Below are 26,483 nucleotides of genomic sequence, written 5' to 3'. Positions count from 1 at the left end.
AAACGCTTAACGGTATTTTGTCCAGTCACGGATAATAATCCTGGAACACTACACTTCGGAAACTCGGGATTCCGTTGCTATTTATAGATATTCCAGTCTATTCAATTTGTCGAATGATTCATCTATTTATAGGATGAGCTAAAGTTCTTGACGCAATACACTTGCGCTCCAAAAATAAACGTTGAAAATAACAACCGTATGCATTGAATGAGAAATAAGTTATTCATATCAATATAAACATTAAGGTGCACTTGAATTTTGTTTTTTTAATTCAACTGATTTTGTACAAGTGCGTTACTTTTCGTCGGGTATGGATTTTGTTTATTCTGTAATAAGTTCAATGTGTATTGAATGACATCATAATAGGGCCTCGTTTGGGAAATATTGGTCATCCAATCATTTCTACTCGTTGAGTCACATGACGACAATAATAGCTGTCTAGCAATTAGAGGTTACACGTACAAAGGCTTAACTACGGGATTACTTTGAAATAGACCGTAAATATTAGTCAAATTTGTGGAAAACTTAACCAGGTTATTTATATATTTCATTTTATATAATGGATGTCTTCTTTAATTAAGTATTTCAGTAAATTAGAATATTTTTCGTAAAAATATTGAGATGATAAACAAAATTTGATGGTCGCCATCTTGTTATCTGGTTTTCGCTGGACAACACCTATTTTGCAAAATACTAGGACACGTATGTTGATTTTCTGATCTTTTTAGCCAGATTCCTGTAAATAAATAAATAATTTTCATTTTTTTGTACGTTTAGTCTTGTAGAAAATTTAACAGTGTTTGTTAACATCAATTTTCGAAAGTGGGTGACCATACATCAGCTGATCTGTCATCCTCTGACTCTGTACTGGTTTCAACTTCCTTTGTTCACCATTTGTATTTCGTAAATAACTGCGTCATATCTTTATTTTGCGTTTGTTTAGAAGTAAGATCTGTATGTTAATGAAATTGGTGTTGTAGTTAATATTTGTTAAAATGAAAGTGATATTATTATCGATCATCGATGAATTTCTATTGAACTATTCTTATATTTTGTTATTGCATTCCTAAGATCTATCAAAATTGCCTGCCCAGACCAGCAAAATAACAATCTGACATACAGCTTAAAAATGCCCATCAAGATTTATACTATGATGTTGTTTTCCAGTCTTTTTGAAATTGTTTTTGTACATGTGCTAGCCCCTAAAATCAAATCAATTCATTTCAACACCTAAGTCCTAACTAATTTAATGAAAGTTTATATAATAATGTCAAATTTTCATACGCAGGTAGTAAAATGAAACATAAACTAAAACGTACCAGCTACTCAGCTAGTTAACAGTTTAATATAAAAGGTCACAGACTGATAAATCAATTCTTTTTATTTCAGGTCTTGAATCAAAAGTTATAAAACTGGATAATTAATCAAGCAACAAAACTAAGTCATATAAAAAAAACTAAAAAAATACATTTTCCTAAAATGGAACAAAACAACCCGAACTTGCCTCCTGTCACATTCTGTAGGTCAGGATGTGGTTTTTATGGTAACGAGTCATTTGAGGGCATGTGCTCAAAGTGTTTCCGTGATCAGCTGAAGCGAAAGCAACAGAGTTCGAGTCCCGTGAGCCCAGCGGGCCGTGCGAGTCCAGGTGCCAGCGCAGGTGAGGACGTTGCTAGTGTGAGCCAGTCCCTGAGTAAAACTAACCTAGGTAAACCATTTCTGTCTTCGTCTGTGTTTTCGTGTGTTATTGTCATTTTCTGATAATTCAATCCTTTACAAGTTAAAATAGAGCCCATATGAACCCAATACAGAGGTTTATAAAATGTGCCAAAAGCCACCAGCGCAGAATATACATGTTATAGTATTAAAATCCTGAAAAAATATATGCTAGTATAGTAAATCAGTAGTCCATGTCAGGGTTGGACATTAACTTTTTTTACAGTGAGACCATCAGACCAGCTCCTGTTAAAATGTACTAGCCCGAATCTGATGTCTACTAGACCATAAATGACATAGCAAATAAACACAATTGTGTCATGTAACTGTTTAGTCAGGATTTATAAGTAAATAATCAGTGAATACCACAAAGTTATTTTGATGCATATAGTAAAAAAATAAAATAAAAACTAGTTAACAACATAAATTGTTTGTTATCATTACATCCTTTGGGCCAACAACACCAGGCATGATGCAAGCTTCATCTTGTGATCCTGACGAACAAGCAACATAATCATGTGAATGCTCTGCGTTTATTTATATACGTTAGATTTGTTCTGATGTAAATAACGGATACAAGAGTAATTTTACACATTAAGAAAATAGGTTTTCACAGCAATTAATTATCTTGATATGAATCAGTATAGATTTGTTTATGTACGCCCAGTCGGACAAGCTAACCCGCAGTTTTACTAGCCCGACCATCGACCATCAATCTTACTAGACAATGTCTGTCGGACGTGCCTTAGTGTCGAACCTTGGGCAGACCGAAAATGAATTCTAGACATTTTAGGGACAAAATACTGCTATTCTCAGAGCATGAAAAGTTAAAATGAGGTCTACAAAGAATAGAAAATTTTAAGATTTTCACATTTTTAGTATACTGTACAATGTAAAAACATATTAAATTGATAGATCTTTGCATGTTCCAATTTTGTCCATTACCGATAATCCAGTACTTATTATTACGATTTCTTTTTTTCAAAACCAAATTACGGCCAATATTGATGATGAATGTCGTCCGCCATTTAGCGCAAGTGCATATACAAATTGAATTGTGGGATTATGGAATTCCCATTGAACATGCGTGAATCACATGACGGATTTGAGAGCATTGAGAACCATTTATATTTAGTAATTACGACAAATCAACGACTCAATCTAAACTGTTACATGTACCTCCTTTCAGAAAAGTTTGCGAAAGTGAAAGTGAATTTCTGAGAATAAAAACGTGTCTTTCTTTATATTTTACCGAGTACTTTTCAATCCGGATCGTGATATAACGTGTCAGGTCATTCATGCATGTAGACCTATATGTATGCATAGTTTGGGAATCTCAAAACACGTTATTTACCTACTTATTACATTATGTGTTATGACCGTTTGTATAACAAAATGCATTATTTAATGGAATTATTTTCAAATGCGTATAATTTTATGTGTTATCCGAAATCATTTTCAGATTTCATTATTCACGGAAAATTAAGAGAATTCTAACAACAGAGACAAATTTCTTAGGTTTTTCATGTACAGATGAAAATCATGCCAAAATTAAACTTCATGTATAACATCACGTCATTCTTCCTCGGGGAAAGCGTGGACTTTAATATTTAGATGCTGAATAACAACTTCGTAGCGCAGAGGTCGCTATTATCTTTTATTTTGGTAGAAAATTGAAGAGCATTTTTTTTATATGTGGAAACCTTTTCTCTAACTAAAAAAACTAGTTAATTACGCTCTACAATGCTACATTCGTTGAGATGCGGTCAGTAATAATCTGTAAAATGTACAGCTATTTGATACAGTTTCACGTGGGGTCGGCTTGTATTCAGCTGCCTGAGAGCTGATTGGTTGACGTTCTTACCAAGAAGAATTTGATTGACAGCTGGAAAAATCAATATTGGCCACTGGCTGAGAAATTCATTGAAAACAGTAGCCAGGGGTGTGATTTTTCGGCGGATTTCCGCGGATCGGGTTGTCCCAGGGGGACACTTCTGAGATTCGCGTAAATCCGTTTTAAAAATTGTGGGGGAGAGGGGCTACCACCGATTCTGCGGACGTATTTCATAAGCGGCCTGAAATATCCGAGGCCTGCCAAATCTCTCCTCATTTGACACTTGTAGATTCTGACTAAGCATTTTTAAAACGAGTGATATAATTGGCTGTCGTTTCTTAATCTTCCAATTAAAATCGTTTTCTTAAAATGTGTTTGGCATTTCTTAGCTGATTCGTTTGCAAATGGCGCACTTGTGAAGCGAAAATTAAGATTTTTGAAATGACAAATAGCAATCGAATAAGCGACTGACATCACCTAGTCTGATAGGAATAATGAAATGTGTTTGTCAACGAAAAATACTACATTTTAGATACAAGCAACACATATTTTGTTAAGAAATGTGCTCAGTGAATTTGTGTCACGGAAACCAGTGTTTGCAAATTGGAGTTTAATTTACTCGCGAAGTAAAACACTTTAGAAGAGTATCCTTCGAACATGGAAATAGACAAACAGGCATGCCGACAAACATGATTTGATTTATATGTTAGTGGGTCTGAAACAGGCATGCCGACAAACATGATTTGATTTATATGATAGTGGGTCTGTGTATAGTCAGATTCATATGCATATTCTGCATGTATGTTTGTCACGCTGTTAAGTTAACTAAAATAGCATTGAACTGAGTGAAGATGTGAAATGCAAGATATTGAAAGGTAAACAAATTAAATATATTAATTTAACACAGTTTAATACATCATTCACACAAGAAGAACACTCAAAGAGTGTTTGTGTATATTTAGGCCATTAACTGTAATTCAATACATTGAAAAACTGCTGTTATTCATCACAATAAATACTGACTTTACTGTTTACTTTATATCCTCAGTATGTTAAATGTGAAGTTTGACAGGTTTTTATAAAGAAATATTGTTATGAAGTTCAAGAAGTTGTTTATTGTAATGTCTGTTTTAAGGTTTGTCATTGCTTTATGCGAGCCATTCGCGTAGTCAAAATCAGTTGACATAATTTTCCTCCCCTCTGACTTTGCCTCAATCACACCCCTGGTAGCTCTTAGGCGGAGTTAATGGACTGACTGAATGCCCAGGCGTCGCTCTACTATACTACGGTTATTCCTCACCAATTATTGTCGGTTTGCGTGATCAAAACTTCCGATCGCAATTTTAAAGATTCGGGAAAAACAACCGATTTTCTGGCGTTTTTAAACCGATGAATTCGATAGGCAATCGGTTAATAATGACAACCCTGCACAATTGTGTTCATTTGCCATCATTTATAGTCTAGTAGACATCAGATTCGGGCTAGTACATTTTAAGAGGATCTGGTCCGATGGTCTTGCTGTAAAAAAAGTTAATGTTGAACCCTGGAGTGGTGAAAGATCAAGGTCATCATTCAAGGTCAAAAGTAAACAAATACAATTATAGGGAAGTAATAAGTTTTAAAAGGGAGATAATTTCTAAACCTGCCAAATGATATATTGAAATTTTATTTCAAAGCAGCACAATAGGGGGCATTGTGTTTCTGACAAACACATCTCTTGTTTAAAGCACTTTCTGGTAAATATTGATGGTGAAAGTTCTCAATAATGTCTGTACAACAAACGTTGCTATATTTTCTTAAGTATCAAATAAATTTCGGCGTAAGTGTCTATTTTTAGATTTGAAAAAAAATTGCCACTGAACATGCATAAATCGCCTGACGTGATGTGTGCTTGTTTATAAATTATACAACGCTCAATACACCCATGCTTTCTATGCAAATGACGCGACGTTGTACATGCTGCATACTTCGCGCCAGTCAACACGAAATAAATTATCACTGTTATTAGAAGCAAAAATCTGTTACCTTCCGAAGTGTGTTTCGGATTACAAACGGGTTGACGTTAACATTCAGGAGTGGGTGTCGGCTTACAAATTAAATTATGCTCATTTGAGATTTGAACATAACATTAACTGTTGCGTAATGAATTCAACGATAATTTGTTAAAACGCTTTATGAGTCGAGTAAATGTTTTGACAGCATTATGCATGAAATGCACAACTTCCACGATTGCCATCATCAGTCTTCTTAAAAACTGGCCAAGATTTCTGTGGCAGTTACATGTATGCCACGAGTCGCATGATTTAAATGCAGGTAGTGAGTGCTTAAGAGTGCCTTCGCTCATACAAAGCGTGGGCTCTCATTGGCCAATATTGATTTTCCAATACAGCGACGCTCCGCCTTTAGGCGAGCTTTAGTTGGGTAAAGAGATACATGACGTAATTGACAGATGATCGTAAATCGGCTCTCATAATTTTCGGTGTAGTCGATATCACTTTGAATTTAAGAATTGTTAGTTGCAGTAACTGAAAAATATACACTGATAGGACAATTTTCAGGCGCCGGGCGGACTCTGATTTCGAAATTCAAGCGCCCCGGTCAGGGAACGTTAAATGGCCTGTTGAAAGCACTGATACATGTATTTACAGTTGTTTTTATTTGAGCTTGTTCTGAGAAAACCTGGTTTAATGCATGAGCGTATAGTGCTATCCAGATTAGCTTGTGCAGTCCGACTAGGCTTATCATGGACTTTCCGCTTTTAAGGATTTTTGTAAATTGGTGGTCTAAACAAAAATCAAATTCAAGTGGAAAGTTTTGTCCCCGATGATAAGCTCGTGCAGACTGAACAGGCTTATCTGACAGGACACTTAATGCACATTAAAGCTGATTTTACCAGAACAAGGCTTATATCCTAACTTTTCTATGCAGGCACCACGTTTCCCGTGCAGGAGACTGGTTCAAGCTCCAGCTCCAACACCTCTGTTGCCAGTGGCAGCACCATCCCCAGCGTGGAGACGGCCACGCCCACCATCCCCGTATCCCCTAGCAACGGGGGCAAGGAGGAGGGCGCAACAGGTAGGGTTGTGCAGGCTTTAGTTTTCTGTTTAAGTCTTCTTTATTTTACCACCTCTTACCCATGCCAAAGAAGTAAGACCTCTGACATTAGGAGATATAAAGGGTCAAGGTCTTGTAAAAGAACTGAAATTGCAGGTCCTTTTGTCGGTTAAAAATCTATGTCAAAGGCGTTATGTTTTATGCCCACGAAGGAGGGCATATAGTGATCGACTGTTTGTCCGTCTGTCCTTCTGTCACACTTTGCGTTAAGGTTTCGCGTTTAGGTTTCGAAAAATGCCCATAACTTCTATGTCGCTTCAGATAGCAACTTGATATTTGGCATGCATGTGTATCTCATGGAGCTGTGCATTTTGAGTTGTGAAAGGTCAAAGTCATCATTCAAAGTCAAAGGTCAAATATATGGCTTCAAAGCGGCGCAGAAGGGGGCATAGTGTCTCTGACAAACATATCTCTTTTTTAATTGAATTCACTGATATTTATAATTATATTAATAATGTTTCATTTTCCCAGTGTCATTGTTTATTGCGCTACTACCAATCCAAAGGCAAATGCTGAAAAATACATAGCAAAAAAAATTCACTGGTGGATATGAACACATCATTTGAACTGGTTTCCAGCCTTTTATGTCCATATCATGGACTTTGCAGCTTTTCTTTTACTTTAAAAATTATGCTGAAATTGTGTTTGGAGAAAGCATACACAAGGAATTTATTGGTATTGCAAAATTAATTAAATTTATATAGTAAAATTAAAATCTAGTTTTGCAGCATTGCCATGTTTCTTATTAGCTCGGCTGTTTTCGGAGAAAATCAGAGGTATTGTCATAGCCAGCTCGTCGTCAGCCGTCCGCCGTAGGCGTCGTGCTAAAACCTTAACATTGGCTCTAAAATCAAAGTGCTTCCACCTACAACTTTGAAACTTCATATATAGATGCACCTTGATGAGTTCTACACGCCACACCCATTTTTGGGTCACTAGGTCAAAGGTCAAGGTCACTGTGACCTCTAATATAAAACTTTAACATAGGCTCTAAAATCAAAGTGCTTTCACCTACAACTTTGAAACTTCATATGTCGATGCACCTTGATGAGTTCTACACCCCACACCCAATTTTGGGCCACTAGGTCAAAGGTCAAGGTCACTGTGACCTCTAAAAAAACAACATTCTGACAAGCTTTCGCAGCCGAGCGTGGCACCCGTTATGCGGTGCTCTTGTTTTACATCTTAGCAATTTCATGCAATAATGGGTCTTAAGAAAGTCAGATATGTCTCTGCATCTGTAACCCCGTCCTAAAATGTCCCCTAACCAGACTATGAAACCCATGACTTATTATGGTGGATATGAAGCTCCTGACCAGACTGCACGTATGGAGCTACACTGTTTGCATATGTCTTAAATCCCATTTTCCCATGACACATCTTGTTTTGTTGTGTTTGTACAGCGAGTGCGGCGCCCAGTGACAATAGTCCTGAGAGTGGTAAAGATAAGAAGAAACGCAACAGATGTAACCTGTGCAAGAAGAAGGTTGGACTCACTGGTGAGTAGAGAACTGAATGAGGAGAAACAAGAATCGGGACAAAACAAAGAGCGATTCATTAATCATTTACTGCTTTTAAATCTTAGAATTTCCATTCCAAATTAACTTAAGAACTTAAATTAATTTCTGACAAAGTTCAAAATGTTCAGGTAGCCCACTGGGCAACCAGATCAAATACTTGGTAGCCCAACATTTTAAGGATTACTAATTTTACTGGTTTCTGGTTTTATGGTTTCTGCTCATCTGTGAAAAAAATGAATTTTAAATCAATTGACCCCTGATCCCAGTATACTATATGAACCTGATAACTTATAAATTTAGATATAAAAAAATATTTAAAAATACAGGTGTTGGATAATTTAAAGCAATCTTTAAATATTGCATCAAAGATTGGATTTGAGTATGAAAATTGTTTCAAAGAATAATGAAATAGCTCCTGCTTGTAAATAATCATGTCGTATATTATAAATTACTTGTGTAATTGTTTCACTTAAAGCTGTTGGGTGAAACCATTGCCTATTACTGGTATACATTTCTTTTACCCAATAACGCAAATGTGACAGTCCATTGCTTTAAGGTTGCCAAGTTTATGGCCTTCATCCGGTTGTAAAAACTAATGGTTTAAGTGTCACCCAGATAAGCGCAACAGAGCAGAATACAGATAACATTGTAAAATGAAGTTAACCCGAACTGTCTCAAAATTTAGAGGCATTAATGATGGACAAAAAACCTGAATGTCTGAAAATTTACGAGTCACAAGATTTTAATTTTTTAATTTGCTTTCTGATTTGATTGTCTGAAAATTTAGATATTTCAAAAACTAATTACAGCAGTGACCATTTGCTTGTCAGTAATTTTCTTCTTCTTTATAAAGTACTGAAAAATGGCACTTTCCCAATTTGGAAAATTATACAAATTTAGTTAAAACCTATTTATTTTAGCTTGATTGCATTGAAAGCCTTAGGCTTATATAAACGCTCTCGAGTCCATTTCCTGGGCCTAGAACCAGTACTTGGTGTCTTTGGGGGAGATCTAAAGAACGCTCCCACGGTGGGGATCGAACTCGTGACCTCCCGGTCGCTAGGCGGACACCATATCCATTACACCACGGCTACCTGCTAATACAAATTTCCCATTGCTGTAAAAAAAATCCCAATTAAAGGTTTCTATTTTATAAATTGCAACATTTAGTTAGTTTACCTATGCAGCTCTATGCCTTGAATCTAAGTAAATATGTTTAATATGGAAAACTTTACAATACTTTGTTATCAATATTTAATATTTTTGAGCAAAAAATCAAATACACCAATTTCCCAATGTGAAGACTTCAAGACACAAATTTTCCCAAGAACACTTTTTTATGACGCCAGTAGGATGGCATATAGCATTTGAACTGTCCGTCTGTCCGAAAACATTGACATTGGCCATAACTTTTGCAATATTGAAGATAGCAACTTGATATTTGGCATGCATGTGTATCACGTGGAGTTGCACATTTTGAGTAGTTAAAGGTCAAGTTCATCCTTCAAGGTCAAAAGTCAGAAAATACAATCCAAGGGAAGTAATAAGCTTAAAAGGGAGATAATTTCCAAACCTGCCAAAAAATATATTGAAATTTTATTTCAAATTGGCGCAATAGGGGGCATTGTGTTTCTGACAAACACATCTCTTGTTCATGCAAATTTCCCCATTGGGCTTATACCAGTACTTTTCTAAATTGGGAAAAAAAATTCCCTGTAACATTTGACTGATGTAGGGTTTTTGTTTGCAGGTTTTGAGTGCCGGTGCGGAGGCATGTTCTGCAGTTTACATCGCTACTCCGACAAACATGACTGCACCTTTAACTACCGCGAACATGCACAGGAACAGATTAGAAAAAACAATCCAGTCATTGTTGGCGAAAAAATACAGAAGATTTAAACATGCTTGATTAGTTAAAATTTTGCCACAATAATTTTTGAATAATTATCAGTTATTTTCTGTATATTTTTTTGCTCCTTTTCTTTGTTTTACCAATAATATGATAACTAGATAGCAACATTGGAATATAAACTCAATGTTGTTTTTTTGTTGTTTGTTGGGTTTTTGAGTGATATGTTTTCTGTTTTATAAAAAATACCATAACATTTGTTATAAATGCACCCTGATACAGAAAGTATACAGTGTAGATAATTACCAGATAAATGTTTTACTAAGTCTAAGGGAACTGTCTGGTGAATAATTTCACTGGGTTAAAAAGACTCTCATGTAACGTATATGCTCTTTCTAAATTACTTTTCTAATAAAAACAGACACTTTCAGAAGACTAATTGGTCATAATAGATTTGGCAATATGTGAGAGCAGAATGCATTTATAATGGACTTTTTGGTATTAGTATTTGTCCATGAAAAAAAGAGTTGATTTCAAAAGAGGGGCCATAGCTTTATGAAAGAGAGAGGCTCTAGTTTTAGGGGACACTCTAGGTCACCACAGGAGGAAATGTAGACCTGGAAATGTAGAGTATTCAAATATTGTAAGAGTCTTAGAAATTTTGCGAAGTCTGTCCAATGACTTGGGAGTTCGATTAAAATACAGTGTGTAGTGTGACCTGACCCATATTGGTGTGTAGCCTTCTATTAGGACACTGTGATCGAAGTACAGAAGTCATGAAAAGATAATTAAAGAAAGAATTTTGCCTGTGTATGTCATGGCCTCAGAATAAATCTTCTACAGTGTATTTATAGATTAATAATGGAGAAAACATTGGTTGGTTTATTATTGCTGTCCAAGGGTGATGTTATAATGCAGTGGAGATTTCGTAATCATATTTTGAGGTGCAGTGAATTATTGACACTTGTACAAACATTGAATTTAACCTTGATGTTCACCTATCCTGCTTCTCATTGTTTTATTAACACCTGTAACAGAGTTATTTGTTAAGTTCTATACCTGCACTCATAACTTATCGTACAGTAAATTACATCATTCATGGGTTATCTTACACTAAATTACATTATTCACGGGTTATCTTACACCAAATTACAGCATTCATGGGTTATCTCACACTAAATTACATCATTCGTGGGTTATCTTACACTAAATTACATCATTCATGGGTTATCTTACACTAAATTACATTATTCATAGGTTATCTTACACTAAATTACATTATTTATCATAGATATAATTCCACTGCAAAAAAGTTTATATTGTACCAGAAGTGTTTTCACATACACTTTTTTGAGGTTATTGTTTGAGCTTTTTTTTTAAAGATCCCAAACATTTCTGGTAGATATTATATAATCTTATTTGTTACCCTTGACTGGCAATTATTGATATTCAACTCACATCATGCGAAAATGGGTCTTATATGTTATATACTGCCAGCATAACTCTGAAGAGCCAGCACATCTGCAAAGGGTAGTCTGTGTCTACACTTGCTGCTAAAGGCATATGACCCCTTTTTGCATGACACAGGTAGTATGTTTGCATACTTCTAAGCAATTTAATTTTAAACAATGTGGATATATGAATTAAATAAGGACTGTTTACATGTTTTAAGAAATAGTTTTTATAATTGGGCATTTCTGTTTAAGCATTTTAGTTATATGTAAAATGTTGAGGTAACTTTGGCTCTTTCTATTTTTGAAAATTTCATTAAATGTTCATATGGTCATATTTCTCAGAAGTGATTTTCCTAAGTAGATGAAGTATTATGGGTTAAATGATCTATTACAATGTCTAATTGTAGGGCTATTTAATATCCGTATTTCATAAATTGTACTTCACATTGTAAAAAGTACATGTACAAATGTTTCAAGCAATATACCAATCTGTTAACACTAGTAAGGGTATGCAGCACTTGAAAGTGGTTAACTACACCAGCCAAGTTTTGTTTTATTTTTGGTCTGTTTTAAAGACTAGTATTTTTATGAACATGCACTAATTATTGCCAAACATAATTATGTGCACACACAGTCTGTATTTATACTCCATCCACAACACTGACAATTCTATTATCTTGCAAAAGTTTTATTGTGCTACATGTTACAACTCTTAATTGACTACTATCACTTAATTATAGTGTGTATAGGTGTTGTTTCCACCAAATGTTAGCTTAAATGGAAAGTACTTGTACAATTTTTTGAATGCTAAGCTATCACAAGATCTTTGCTCTCAGATGGTTTAATTAGGCTGTCTATTTATTTAAACTGATGATTGAAACTACAATTTCTCTTAGTTTAATCTGAAAATGAGATTTTTGGGGAATTTTATACTGTGTAATAGAAACTGCAATGTTTATGTTTCTAACGTATTGTTGATGTTCAATGAATTCCAAATGTGAAACTTTGTTATGCTGTAAGGACTGTATTTCTGCCACATTTTATGTAATGTCTATCAAATGGAATACTTGTCAGGATTTCCACTGCTTGTCGCGTGCACCATCTGTTATAAACTATGGCAATATTTAATCGATAGCTTGTTAGCCACTGCTGGCAAAATTTGGCGATTGTAGTTTTTATTGACACTGTTTTAGTATGGTTGTTGGTTTTGGGTTTTGTAGCTGTGTTGGCTGTGAATAAAGTAAGCCATCAGAGCACTAATCATCAGTGATACACTATATAAGTAGGTCTCACCCCGACCTCATCTGTTTTTAGAAGCAGTTGTTCACAGCCCGAGTTTTAGTCTGAAGTATATACGCAGTTATTTCCCTTTAAAGATTTACAAATTTCTCTCCCTTAAGAAATTGATACACAGTCGCTTCCCTTGTTCTATGTTCACAGTTACTTCCATGTTTGCGTTTAGAAAAGGAACTGTAGTTCAAGGTTTAAAGCTGAACATTAACAAGTGCTTTATGAACGTTTCATGTTGATGAAATTATTATATAAATGGAAGTACCTTAAACTTTTTCAAGATCACTTTAACCCTGTCTAGTTTGTGTTTAGCACCAGTTATAGATATTTTCTGAGCTAAAGATTTGCCTTCTCTTAATAAGTGTTTAGCAAATTTCTTAAAATGTTCAGAGCTGAAAATCAGCTGCAATTACACTTTGTTTTGAGTGTGTGTGTTATATTTTATAAAGCAACAAACATTGATGTTTGTAAGTTAGTTGAAATCACAGAAACAATACATTTTGTAGTGATTTAATAAGACTTCTTTTCATTTGTTTTTTTTCCACATTGTTGAAGAGACTTAGCAGTCAGGTTTGATTTGGTTGCTTTGAACTTATGTTCACTTAAGGATAGGTAGACAGTTTTGTTTTATATGTAATTTATAGAGGGATATATATTTTTTATGTTGTAAACAGAAGTGTGTATACTATTGTAAAAATGCACATGTTGAAAGCACTAACAGTTTCTGTGAAATAGTGTTGGCTTTCTCCTTAACACGAGCTAATAAAAAGGTGTGTAACCCTGTCTTTATTGAGAGGGGTCTACTAGGCAATAGAAATTATTGTTACAAAATATTTGGTTACTGAACCCATGAAAAAGTCGCTTACAAAGCAGTTTGGTCTGTTTATATATGTTATTGGGACATTTTTTTATGTTTAAAAAAATCTACATGCAATATGATTTGCTGATATTTATGTTAAAGGAAATATTTGTTTTTGAGTCATGAAAGATCTGGTGGATAAAACTCTGGGCTTTTATTTAAAATGCCCTGATATGCACACAATCTTTATTAATATTCCATAACCTTAAACAGATGTCTGCATTTGTATGCAAACAAGTGAAAGAAATTCACCAATAGTGTTAGCACTTTGTTTTGTTGATTTCAGCGTTTGACTGATGATAAAGTCGAACCTGAATGCAGGTATTGATGAGTGTGTGTATGTGTGTGTATGGAATCCCCTTGTGTTATTTTCGTTGATATTTTATTTGCAATTCATTATAAACATATAGTATATGCTTTTACTATAGTCAAGAATAGTACATGGGATATGAAGCATAAACAGTGATATGGGAGCAGCTTAAAGCCACAGTTTAACGGTAAATTTTGAGGCATATTAATAGTACAAGCAAAATGGATATTATTTCGGAATCATACGAAGTAATATGCAAAATGTTAACATTGGACCTTTAAATTCAATGTATACAAAGCATTGGGCTATTGGTTGTATATAGCGAAAGAATTATGTCGATATCTCCAAGGTCAAGGTCACACTTTGAGTTCAACGATCATTAATGAGCTTGTCCGGACCATGACTATGTCATTCATTGTAAGATTTTAAAATCATTTGGCACATTTGTTCACCATCATTGGACGGTGTGTTGCGCGAAAGAATTACGTCGATATCTCTAAGGTCAAGGTCGCACTTATAGTTCATAGGTCAAAAATGGCCATAAATGACCTTGTCCGGGCAATACCTATGTTGTTCATTGATAGATTTTAAAATTATTGGCACATTTGTTCACCATCATTGGACGGTGTGTCGCGCGAAAGAATTAAGTCGATATCTCCAAGGTCAAGGTCACACTTTGAGTTCAAAGGTCAAAAATGGCCATAAATGAGCTTGTTCGGGCCATAACTATGTCGTTCATTGTGAGATTTAAAAATGACTCTGTACATTAATTTGGTTCACAGTCATTGGACGGCGTGTCATGTGAAAGAACTCAAGAGTTCAAAGGTCAGAATGGCAAATTGGCTATAAATGATAATGGAGTAATAATTCTTAAAAATCGCCACAAATTAGATTCTCTTGTTTTGTGAAGACAGGATGAAAAGTAGTCTGTGTCAATGCGGCATGTGGGGGTATACGTCACGTCTGTGACAAGGCTCTTGTTTATGTATGGTTTCAGATTGAACAAAATATATTGCATATAAATGTTTTACAACGTTTTTATATGTTTAATATTGCTACCTTAGAAGAAAAGGTATAAATGAAAGATTTAAACTTTTATAACCGGTATACCGGTACGCTGCACATGGAGGTTAATGTAAAATAAGCTGTATATAAACGCTGATAAAGTGAAACGTGTTGTATGGGTTATTATGCACTCTTCTTTGTGTGAACAGGAAGAAAATGCGCTGGAAATTTAAGTAAAGTTTATAACATACTCGTAGTAGCATGATTTACTGATAGAAGCAAAAACGGTGTAACCCCACACTGTCTATGTATCATACCTCTCATGCATTACGCGTTATTCCTCTATACTATTCTTGTGTATGTCCATTATTTAATATCTTTGCCGCATATGTTTGTTAACACGTTGGCTAGAATTCATAAATAAAATTTGGCCATTTTTATTGTGGGCCTTTTAATTTACCCAAACCTTTCCTTTGTTTGTAATGCATCACTCGGCCAAATATCAGGAGAATCAAATCAATTAGTGCGCTCAGTACAGCTGGTATGATCGCTTATGACCTCACGGTCTCGCTGTAACGATATGACGACATCGCACATGACGTCACGGTTTCGCTGTAAGGATATGGCGACATCCCACATGACGTCACGGTCCCGCAATAAGGATCTGACGACACTCGTTTATGATGTCACGGTTACGCTGAAAGGATCTGACGAGATTGCATATGACGTCACGGTCACGCTGAAAGGATCTGACGACGTCGCTATGACGTCAAGGTCACATTGAAATGATCTAACGACATGTCATATGATGCCACGGTCACGCTGTAAGATCTGAAGACGTCGCATATTACGTCACGGTCACATTGAAAGGATCTATGAGATGTCACATGACGTCACGGTCACGCGGTTAGATCTGAAAACATCGCATATGACGTCACGGTCACGCTAAAACGATCTGACGACATCGCATGAGATATCACAGCCAGCTGACCTTTGAGTTTAATGTGTTAGTCATCATTATGAAATGTTATCAGCTTTTATCCTTACCTCATAAACAACACAAATCCGAAACACACTTCGAAGTAAATTGCTTTGCACATTAGGACTGCCGTAGAGCATGCGATATCTATTGTTCTTCGACCTGCGGCCATGAATGATGGTTACCTGGGAGGAAAAGAAGACCCGTTTTTATTTTTAGGTCAACAGGTCATATGTCAACATCACGAGCGTTCAACTTGAATGTTTTAGTCCCTTTAATATTCTTATGTTTCTCGTGTTATGATGCTGCCTGTATAATGGCAATATTCTCTCCCTGCGTAGCGGAATGAGATTTCAAAAATTACCCTTCGTCCGTCCGTAGCATTTTTTGTATCCGGTCCATATCTCTTACAACCTTGAGGAATGTTTTTATCCCCTCCCCTTCTCCGCACTACGAACATGTAACTAAGGATGGCGGATTTTACTGGTATCAGTTTGGCCGTCTGGACGTTGCATTTCTTGTCCAGAGAATATATTGATTTACTAATAAAGCATTAAAGTAATAAAACTGTGTTTATTTTACCGGAAGGGACCATATGTTTACCCCATGGTCCGTCAGTCTTTCTTCCCCTAACAATCTGGATTCTGAAATAGCGTTAAAATACTTAACTAGTTTGATAATACTCGGTATGTGCATGGAGGTCATATGAGGAATATGCACTTTATTCCAGGTTCCAGACTTTAACTTGTATTTGGGGCGTGTTTGATGGCGATCAAGGTAACAGTTACAAAACAGTAAAATGGCATCAGCTTCAGTTTGGAAAGATGTATTACACTGAAACTTCGGAAATTGTCTTTGGCCTGTCAGGTAAAGGTTAAAGTCACTGTTTCTAAAAAAAGAAGAATGGTTTATGGCGCCTTATTATAGTTTGGATGGAGGTATAGGACAGATATTTGTATATGTTGCATATATGCAGACTTAACATGACAGACCAGTCACTTCAATGTCGCTGTCACTACACATAAAATAAAAACGGTTTCTGCTTAGTTACTTGAATCCAGTTGCTGCGTAGTCAGTATTAAGTATTCTTCGGGGAGCATGAATGTTGGGGCATTTTTCTGTATCGCAGTTTTAACAAGAAATATCTTTAAAAAGATATACGGCGTTGATGTTGCAATGTTTGCGACCAGTGAAAGGAGATGGAATGAATCGACCATGTATTTTATTGAAGGTAGTGAGTGATAATAAGATAATATATTTTAATGCATTAACAAATAAAAATGAAGAACAAGAAGAGATGAAATTGTATGTTTTATTGTCAATAAGTATTGTTATGACTAGGTTTCTATAATTGAACGAGTAATGCATTAGTTTCAATAGGAAAAAAAAACATATTCGCCACTGAAATACTATGAACATAATGTTGGAATGAAATACAAGATACTGTGTTATAATGTGTACAGATGTTAGTAGAATGTAAACATAAAAGACGCAATATTGCAAGCATCATAGTGATATAATAAATCAAAAACAGATATATTTCCAACACCCATATATTTCCTTAGTATCGCGGGCTACCGCCCCAAACCCCCGCTTTGTCGATAGTGGTAAACAACTGCGTACCGGTAAAGTGCAATCTAGCCTGTTTTTGTAGTGATTAGTGTGGCCGCTACGGCATGTACATAATAGATAATTTTAATTGTAGAGACATGTGATTAATGCTATACTGCTACGCAAACTAAGGAGAAACGTTTCGATGTAGTGTTTAGAGGATGTTTTGTATCATGACAGTTTTTAATTTATTGTAATTTACATGTAATTTACAATATATTCATATTTCAGTTCAAATGATATGCATCCAATGTTTTAGTCTGGGAACCAGACTACCAATGTTTACGGTGATTTTTGTATTATTAGCCAATGCACAATTCGGGTTTATTCATTTCGGACCTATCATGAATGAAGGTCATTTAAGGTCAAAAGTGACGTAAAACAGCTACGTCGAAAAATAGGGTTTTCGTATTATGGATAGTGAACAAGGCGGGGTCAGGAAAATAATACTCGATGTACCAGTCAGACTGCAAATATGATTATATTAGATTATATGAAACCGCTGTGGTATAGCATGAATAATCATTCATAAGGTCATTGAGTACAATTGCTCAGACAAGGTTTTAGTGGGAAAACGTTTTACACAAGAGTGAAAATCACAAAACACTTATTCACTCATTCAGATGTTGAATACATTGTATACATTTACAAGCGCCTTCAAGTCGTAAAAGGTCTTATAATTTATGTCCGTGTTGATCTTTTTTTTCAAATAGTGTAATTTTATTAATTTTGTAATTGTTTAGTCATTTTTTTCTCTCTCTTTCTGTTTCACACTATGATGAAAAATAAATGTTAAAATGAGTAAAATATTAGAAACTATTTATTTTATTATTCAGATGGGTTTTGCTCTGTAAGGAGGGGGGGGGGGGGGGGGGGGGGGTAAAGGGATCTTTTCACGGTTTGGTAAATTGACAACATTGAAAAAAGTTGTTTCAGATTCGCAAATTTTCGGTTTAGTTATGATATTTGTGAGGAAACAGTTTTACTGAACATTTGCCATGGTCTAATATAGCCATTGTATGCATCTTTTGACGATTTAAAAACCTAAAAATTATAAAGCGTTGCAACGCGAAACAATTGAATAATTTGGAGAGTTTTGTTGTTGTTTAAATTTGTAAAACTACGAAGATGGCTTATATAAGGTATAAAATACGCATATTATGTATGCTTGGCAGGATAGCTCAGTTGACTATTGCGTTTTTACTTCAGGATTCCGGGGGTCACTGGTTCGAGCCCTGCTGCGGGCTACCTTTTTTTCTTTTTTAAATTTTATTTTCGATTTTTTACTGGAGCTTTTAAACTTTAATGTTTACATTTATCAATATAAAGCATTTAATGACAAACTTCAAAACATGATAAGTAAAAAGTAAAAACGCATTAACCAACTGAGCTATCCTGCCAAGCATACATAAGATGCGTATTTTATACCTTATACAAGCCATCTTCGTAGTTTTACAAATTTAAACGACAACAACAGAACTCTCCAAATTATTCAATCGTTGCGCGTAGCAACGCTTGATAATTTTTTAGGTTTTTAAATCGTCAAAAGATGCATATAATGGCTATATTAGACCATGGTAAATGTTCAGTAAAACTGTTTCCTCACAAATATCATAACTAAACCGAACATTTGCGAATCTAAAACAACTTTTTTCGATGTTGTCAATTTACCAAACCGTGAAAAGATCCCTTTAAGGTAAATATGAAACATTCACTTTCATTTTAAAAAAGCAAAATACCCTTGTATTTATGGGGACCCTTCGACACTTTCAGATGTTTTACAAATGTGTGCTTGCTTTAAACTGTTCATGTTTTCAAAATAAACATTTCCAATGTAATTTGGTCTCGGTTTAAGGCTTAAAATCATTCAGACATAAATACGAAATTAAAATTTATAAGTCGACAAGCCCTTTTTGGGTCTGGTAACTGTATTGTTTTTATCAGCCTTGCTGTGGGTTGGGTTGATACATATTAAGTCCGCCGGGTCCTGCGTTCTGAGCGCCTTAAACAAAAAACACATTTTGGTTTAATTTCTATAATTCGTGGTCATCGTCATCATCGTCATCATCATCATCATCATCATCATCATCATCATCATCATCATCATCATCATCAACATCATCATCATCATCATCATCATCGTTGTCGTCGTTGTGTTCCTTGTCGTCGTCGTCAGTATCATAATGACATCATTATTCTAATATTACAACAACAATATCATTATAATTAACATCATAATCAACCGCAACCAACACAATTCACAACAGATTCCAACATCACTTACCCACTGTTCCACCAAGCATCGCCGACATGAACGTGCTCTGTGCAGACTGCCGAGCCGCCTCCATCGGGCGCATGTGCGGCGGTTCTGCCATAATGTCGTCGATCTGGTCCGAGTTGAAGCCTCTGGCGCGCCATTCCGCTGTTTCCTGTGCCGTGCGCATGTGACCGGCCATCATAGTGGCCATAAGGTTAGCGTCCATGCCTGCAGGAGAGAATTATGAAACGTCATGCATACCACTTGTTAATTTATTCTGTTTCTTATGGCGTACCATTTGGGTCGAAAGTCGACACAACCTACTACGTAATAAGAGTAATGTACTTCGACGCACAATATGTACGTCGAAGTACAAACATTGTACTTCGACGTACAAATATGGAATTCACTTCGAAGTATATATTTTTATTATATACCTAATTAATGCTTTTAACAAAATACAGGTTGTATCAATCGTTGAAATAAAAAATCCCGTTTTACGCTACTCGCTGTTTCCAATTCCGTATTACCATACTAGCCGGACTACTTCAACCCATTTAATGACGTCACATTACACGCACCGAAAATAGAAATATTTTATATTACGAAATATATTACGTAGTACATCGTGTGACGTCATTTCTGAGACAAAACACAAAAGTTTAATCTAAACTCTGTAAGGACATGTCGGACGTGGTGTTTTTTAAAAGTAAACTAGATGTGTTAAAAACGTATTTTGGAGTGTGTGTTTATCATGCATAAATGTATATTTCGATAGGAATAAAATAAAATAGTGTGGTTTAAACTAAGTTTCGATAAAGACATGGAAGATAGAAGTGGAAGTGCATATCGTTTACACGTTTTTGTTATAAACATCGGATTAAAGTTGTCAACTTAATTGTTATAAAAATTGGATTAACGATGGCATTAAGGTAGGCGTGTCGGAAACCTGTGTTTTCCCGGTTCGAATGTTTACACGTTAATTTACATAAACTGTATTCATACGCGTCTTCAGGGCTCGAAATTAACACTCGCACACTCGCAAAATGCGAGTGAAAAATACTGATTGCAAGTTAAGTTTTAAGCCACTAGTATCTTTTTGCGAGTAAAGAAATAGTGCGAAAAAAATATAAATGCACTCGACGTCGTCCGCTCCCCACTTTACGTTCGTTTTGACAACTGACGGCAGAAATGATTCGATGTCAATGTGAATCTAAATTTAGTTTTAGTGCAGATTCGTTCATACGACACACGAACACTAACTCCGATCCTAATAAAAAGACAGTTCGGCTTACAGGACTGGGACAGTCATGTAAAATATCGAATATAATATATATATTTTTATAAACAACTGGTAGCAAGATGAGTTGTAAATAATTGGTCAGTTGCCACATTTTAACTAACTCTTTTGACCTGTTAATTCTTTTCATCTCAATTCAACAGTGAAAATGCGCATACTATCAATTTAAGCAACATGTTTATCATTACCTGGTAAAAACGAACTTCCAGATCCCGTAGGGTTCATCATACCCGCTGCCAGTACGGTTGAATCAGCGCGTCCCGTAGCCCCTATCCCTCCCAGCAGGTCATGCCCTGCCCCCGCTGGACTTCCCTGGGCGCCACTTCCGGACTGAACGACGGCACCAGCACCGTTAGAGAGAGCGCCACTGGTACTTCCGCCTGCGCCGTAAAGAGTTTTTAGTTACATGTATATCAGAATATCTTAAGGACGCAGTTAGCTCCTTTACAATTGATCTATTATTACCGTTTAAATACGTCATCATCATCATCATCATCATCATCATCATCATTATTATCATCATCATCATCATCATCATCATCATCATCATCATCATCATCATCATCATCATCATCACCATCGTCATCATCGTCATCGTCATCATCATCATCATCATCATCATCATCATCATCATCATCATCGTCATCATCATCATCATCATCATCATCATCGTCATCATCATCATCGTCATCATCATCATCGTCATCATCGTCATCATCATCATGCGCTCACCTGGTACAAAATGACGTTCGGGTTCCATATGGCTCATCATTCCCGCGGCCAGTCCGGCTGTATCCGCGCCTCCCGTAGCCCCTGGCCCTCCAAACGGATTCATTCCTAGCCACGCCCCCATGTCGCCTCCCGGGGCGACACTTCCGGCATGAGTGTTGGTACCTGCACCGTTAGAGAGACCGCCACTGTTTCCTGTGACGTACAGAGTTTTTATTGTAGAAGGAGATTCATCATTTACAACTGTTTTTTTATTTAATTTAATTATTATTTTAAGGTGTACCGCTCGCTCACCTGGTACTAACCTTTAGATTCGATCAAATCGAGAACATGGTTGGTGCCGAGATGGAGAAAGTTTATCCGGTTCGGCATCTATAAAGCTCGTCCTATTTCCTTTTTCCTTTGCCTAACCGGATAAACTTCCTCTACCTCGGCACCAACAATGTATTCTCTATATTTCTGGATTTTCCACAACAGCTAGGCTAGAGGATTCATTGTTGCGGTAGGCTCAATATTAAGCCCATCAATTTTTCGCATGCTGTTTTTTAAGCAACATGTTTATCATAACCTGTTGCAAACGAACTTCCGGATCCCATAGCGTTCATCATTCCCGCGGCCATTACGGTTGCATAAGCGTGTCCCGTAGCCCCTGACCCTCCAAGCAGGTCATGCACCGCCCCCGCTGCACTTCCCTTTTCGCCACTTCCGGACTTAGCGATGGCACCAGCACCGTTAGGGACAGCGCCACTGGTACTTCCGCCTGCGCCGTAAATCACCATCATCATCATCATCATCATCATCATCATCATCATCATCATCATCATCATGTGACCACCAAGCGCTCACCTGGTACAAAATGGCGTCCGGGTTCCATATGACTCGTCATTCCCGCGGCCAGTCCGGCTGTATCCGCTCCTCCAGTAGCCCCTGACCCTCCAAACAGATTCATTCCTAGCCACGCCCCCATTTCGCCTCCCGGGGCGACACTTCCGGCATGAGTGTTGGCACCTGCACCGTTAGAGAAACCGCCATTGGCACCGTTTCCTGTGACGTACAGAGTTTTAATTCTAGAAGAAGATTCCTCATGTACAACTGTTTTTATTATTATTTTATTATTATTTTTAGTTTAACGTAACAACCACAACATCATTATCAATAACGATCATCAACCACCACAAACACAATTCAAAACGGATTCCAACATAAATGTACACGCTTCTCTCTGATTAGACTATTCCCAATGCAGACTATTCCCAATGCTTCCCCCGGAATGTTTCAATAACGGTTCGAACAACAGCGCGCTCATCTTGTACTTACCTATAGGGTTCATCATTCCGGCGGCCAGTCCGGCTGCATACGCGCCTCCCTGCGCTCCTGCTGTACCATGCCGGTTTGGATCCGCCCCAGCTGCACCTCCATAGGCGACATTTCCGGCATGAGCTGCTCCTCCAAGCATCGCCGACATGAACGTGCTCTGTGCAGACTGCCGAGCCGCCTCCATCGGGCGCATGTGCGGCGGTTCTGCCATAATGTCGTCGATCTGGTCCGAGTTGAAGCCTCTGGCGCGCCATTCCGCTGTTTCCTGTGCCGTGCGCATGTGACCGGCCATCATATTAGCGACAAGGTTGGGGTCCATGTCTACAAGAGACGTTTATGAAACATCACGCATACCATTTTGTTCGAATTTCTATATTGGTTCGCAGACGAAACGTTGCCACAACAGACAGGCTTAATTAAACATAATACCGATTGGCTAATTATTCAAGCGTTTCAAGTTTTGATATTTTAAAAACACGCACTGTGAAGACCGGTCCCCTATTTACACATGAACTAGCAGACTTAGACTTTAGACCAACAAGATATACAGCCCCAAGCTCGTGGTCAAGCTTCGTTCGCATGCAACATTTCGCCACATGGTTGCAAAAAGGTACCATATGACGTTGAAATAAAAAGGCACATGGTACCTTTTTGCACCAATGGGACGAATTATTATCGCTGCGTACCCACGCTATTACATGCGCTAGGATTTCTATGACATGCGCACTCGATCGCTCGGACGTAAGCACGCGATATCTTTGACGCTAATTTGCCAAAAAAAATTCATAGTGGCTGAATTGATGCGTATTTTCATTGGTCAGCTATGACGTCATCTATAACCAATGTGCACGCCAAAGCTGCCGATTTAGACCGTTTGAAAAGGAAAAGCAAACTTTTACAATTCCTTTATATGGTGTTTGTGCTAATAATCGCCCACTAATGGAGCACCTAAAATGTTAGTCTACTAACTGCCTTCATCATACAGCGTACACCTCACTTAAACGTTTTTTATGTTTATATTATCATTTATTACAGTCGGTTGGTGTATAACGGATAGCTAAGGACTTCGAGTCTCATTTCAACGTAAACACCTGCATGCATTCAGTAATTAAACCATTAAACCTAGATAGACACATGTCTTTCCTATTGAAACATGCCAGCGGTTTTAAATTTCCGATTTTTTTTTATTTGTTTACAGCGCAAATATTATGGCACACTGATTCAGTCATTACCGGATCGCTTAGGTCTTTATCGGATTACATGTGTATCGGGTTATTTCTTGAAATTTGACACAGTATTTGTAACAAATAATTGCAATATATGTACATTTCCAGAAAGGAAATTCATTGTAATTGATGAAGTAATGGCTGTTCAAAGCGATGCACCCTATATTCGGGTCATTTTTAGTTGAATACCTTGTTATATATATATATATATATATATATATATATATATATATATATATATATATATATATATATATATATATATATATATATATATATATATTTGATAGTGAAAAATATGTTTTCAGAGTAATCGATTTTTTCGTTATAATTTGATTAATTTTAATTAAAAATGATGTTTTCACTAATAAATATCATAGCCACACGCTAACCACTTGTGTATTGGACAACTTAATTGAGTTTATATTTATTTTGAGACAATCCCCACATTCCTGAATATGGGTCACCACATGTCAGTTATTCACTAAATCCCGAGTTGCAGCTTTCATGCCTATTTAATATGGTACGCATCAATTTGGTTTCTGAGCATTATTACTTTTTTAAAGGACACATAATACTAAAATATTACATCAATGAACATTATGTTTACCAAACAAAATCTGCAAAATTAAAGAAACCATACGTCTGCGCTTTTCCTGTCGTCACAAAAACGGTGCGTACATTACGTGACCTTGTTTTGCTTTCGATAAACGGAACAGTTGTAAACATAGACACACGTCAACAAAAACATGAATCGACTTAACAATGATAGGCTTTGTGTATGCAATTCATAGAAAACTATAAATCTTAACAAAAATAAAAGTATTTTGCAAACAACGTTTAACCTATCCGTTACTCACTAAGATCCGCTATACACCAATCGACTGTATTAAACACAGTTTAAACTCGTTAAAATTAGCGAGTTAATTTGCTGTAATATGTACATAGCGATTTCTACTTTGACTTCTGATCAGTCTGCCGATTGTTGCTGGGGGAGGCAGATTTAGTGTAGTGCAGTATTTTCTTTCCTTTTGTATAGACAACCATTCTCCAAACATCTGCTCTGCGTTTGTTTTTTGAAAAGTTGGTGGCGTACTGTATTTTATTACGTCGATTGTAATATAAATTGAGTTATTAATGGTTTATATAATGTATAAAACACGATATCATAGACGGAAAGTGCGTTTTAAATGTTACACGATTTTTGCCTTGCAAAGAATTTTGAGCTGTAAATGTACTTACTCATATGATCACAATATTCACGGAGAGAAACTGATATTTCTTGCATTTTTATAAAGAAAAATGTCGGTTATATACTATATTTGTAATTTAGCACATAGCACAAAATTTCACTGATATGAGTTGTATGTGTCTATATCATATAAAATTAACTTACTGTATTGTTGTCCTTTGACCAGAATCGCGAAAACACACGACAAAATAATCCCACAATGTAAAAAAGTCATCATTGTGATATACTTTATGTTTTTAGTTTTTTTCAATTATCTATTTGTTTTTGTTTGATGTATTTTCTTCAAACTGTATCTTCTATCTTGAACTATTACTTTGATAAAGTAATTTCCGATGTTTTCTGTTCGAATACTGTTTATGTTTAAATACTGTTCCGGTTTTAAGGCGCGTGCATTATTTCCACGCCAACTCTTAAGTCATGTTGCCTTGTCAACGGAAGAAATCATGAAGACCTGAGAGTTGCGTCAATGCTGACATGATCATGAGATATTTTCAAACACTGACTCACGCGAGATGTGTTGTGTGAAGAATTTAAAGGGGCATTTTCACGTTTCGGAAAATTGACAAAATTTAAAAAAAAAGTTTCAGATTTGCAAATTTTCGTTGAAGTTATGATATTTGTGAGGAAACAGTAATATTGAACATTTACCATGCTATTAAATAAACATCATATGCACCTTTTGACGATTTAAAACCTGAAAATTATAAGGCGTTGCAACGCGAAAAGATTGAATAATTTGGAGAGTTCTGTTGGTGTCGTTATATTTTGTAACACTACGACGACTACTTATATAAAAGTTATCACTCATTGTATGAGCACGGATGGCCGAGTGGTCTAAGCGATAGACCTACTCTAGGGGTC

At 36.3% G+C, this 26,483-nt stretch overlaps 2 protein-coding genes across 6 annotated transcripts; one reads left to right on the top strand and one right to left on the bottom strand.

The window, feature by feature from the left end:
* The first annotated feature begins 367 nt into the window (after nucleotides 1-367).
* LOC127869481 (AN1-type zinc finger protein 6-like) lies at nucleotides 368-15,391 on the top strand. Of its 4 annotated transcripts, none has more exons than XM_052412101.1 (5): nucleotides 368-533; nucleotides 1,390-1,660; nucleotides 6,479-6,625; nucleotides 8,068-8,163; nucleotides 9,935-15,391. In XM_052412101.1, exons 2-5 carry the CDS (start codon nucleotides 1,480-1,482, stop codon nucleotides 10,081-10,083), a joined length of 573 nt encoding a protein of 190 aa, XP_052268061.1. In that variant the 5' UTR covers nucleotides 368-533; nucleotides 1,390-1,479; the 3' UTR covers nucleotides 10,084-15,391. The 4 variants fall into 4 exon arrangements, with proteins under 4 accessions (XP_052268061.1, XP_052268058.1, XP_052268060.1 ...); XM_052412098.1 differs by having other exon boundaries at nucleotides 1,390-1,708; XM_052412100.1 differs by having other exon boundaries at nucleotides 410-497; nucleotides 1,390-1,708.
* A 3,293-nt stretch (nucleotides 15,392-18,684) lies between these two features.
* On the bottom strand, nucleotides 18,685-26,110 carry LOC127870478 (uncharacterized PE-PGRS family protein PE_PGRS20-like). 2 transcript variants are annotated; one of them, XM_052413062.1, is made up of 7 exons: nucleotides 25,767-26,110; nucleotides 23,145-23,465; nucleotides 22,674-22,871; nucleotides 21,831-22,022; nucleotides 21,287-21,478; nucleotides 19,826-20,026; nucleotides 18,685-19,543 (listed from the first exon to the last, which is right to left on the bottom strand). In XM_052413062.1, exons 1-7 carry the CDS (start codon nucleotides 25,837-25,839, stop codon nucleotides 19,482-19,484), a joined length of 1,239 nt encoding a protein of 412 aa, XP_052269022.1. In that variant the 5' UTR covers nucleotides 25,840-26,110; the 3' UTR covers nucleotides 18,685-19,481. The 2 variants fall into 2 exon arrangements, with proteins under 2 accessions (XP_052269022.1, XP_052269023.1); XM_052413063.1 differs by having other exon boundaries at nucleotides 21,831-21,992; nucleotides 22,836-22,871.
* Nucleotides 26,111-26,483: the final 373 nt, after the last annotated feature.

The sequence above is a fragment of the Dreissena polymorpha genome, chromosome 2 (genome assembly GCF_020536995.1).
Source record: "Dreissena polymorpha isolate Duluth1 chromosome 2, UMN_Dpol_1.0, whole genome shotgun sequence".
Taxonomy (NCBI): Eukaryota; Metazoa; Mollusca; class Bivalvia; order Myida; family Dreissenidae; genus Dreissena; species Dreissena polymorpha.
Note: the sequence above shows the minus strand (reverse complement) of the source record. Positions and strands in the feature narration are given on the sequence as shown.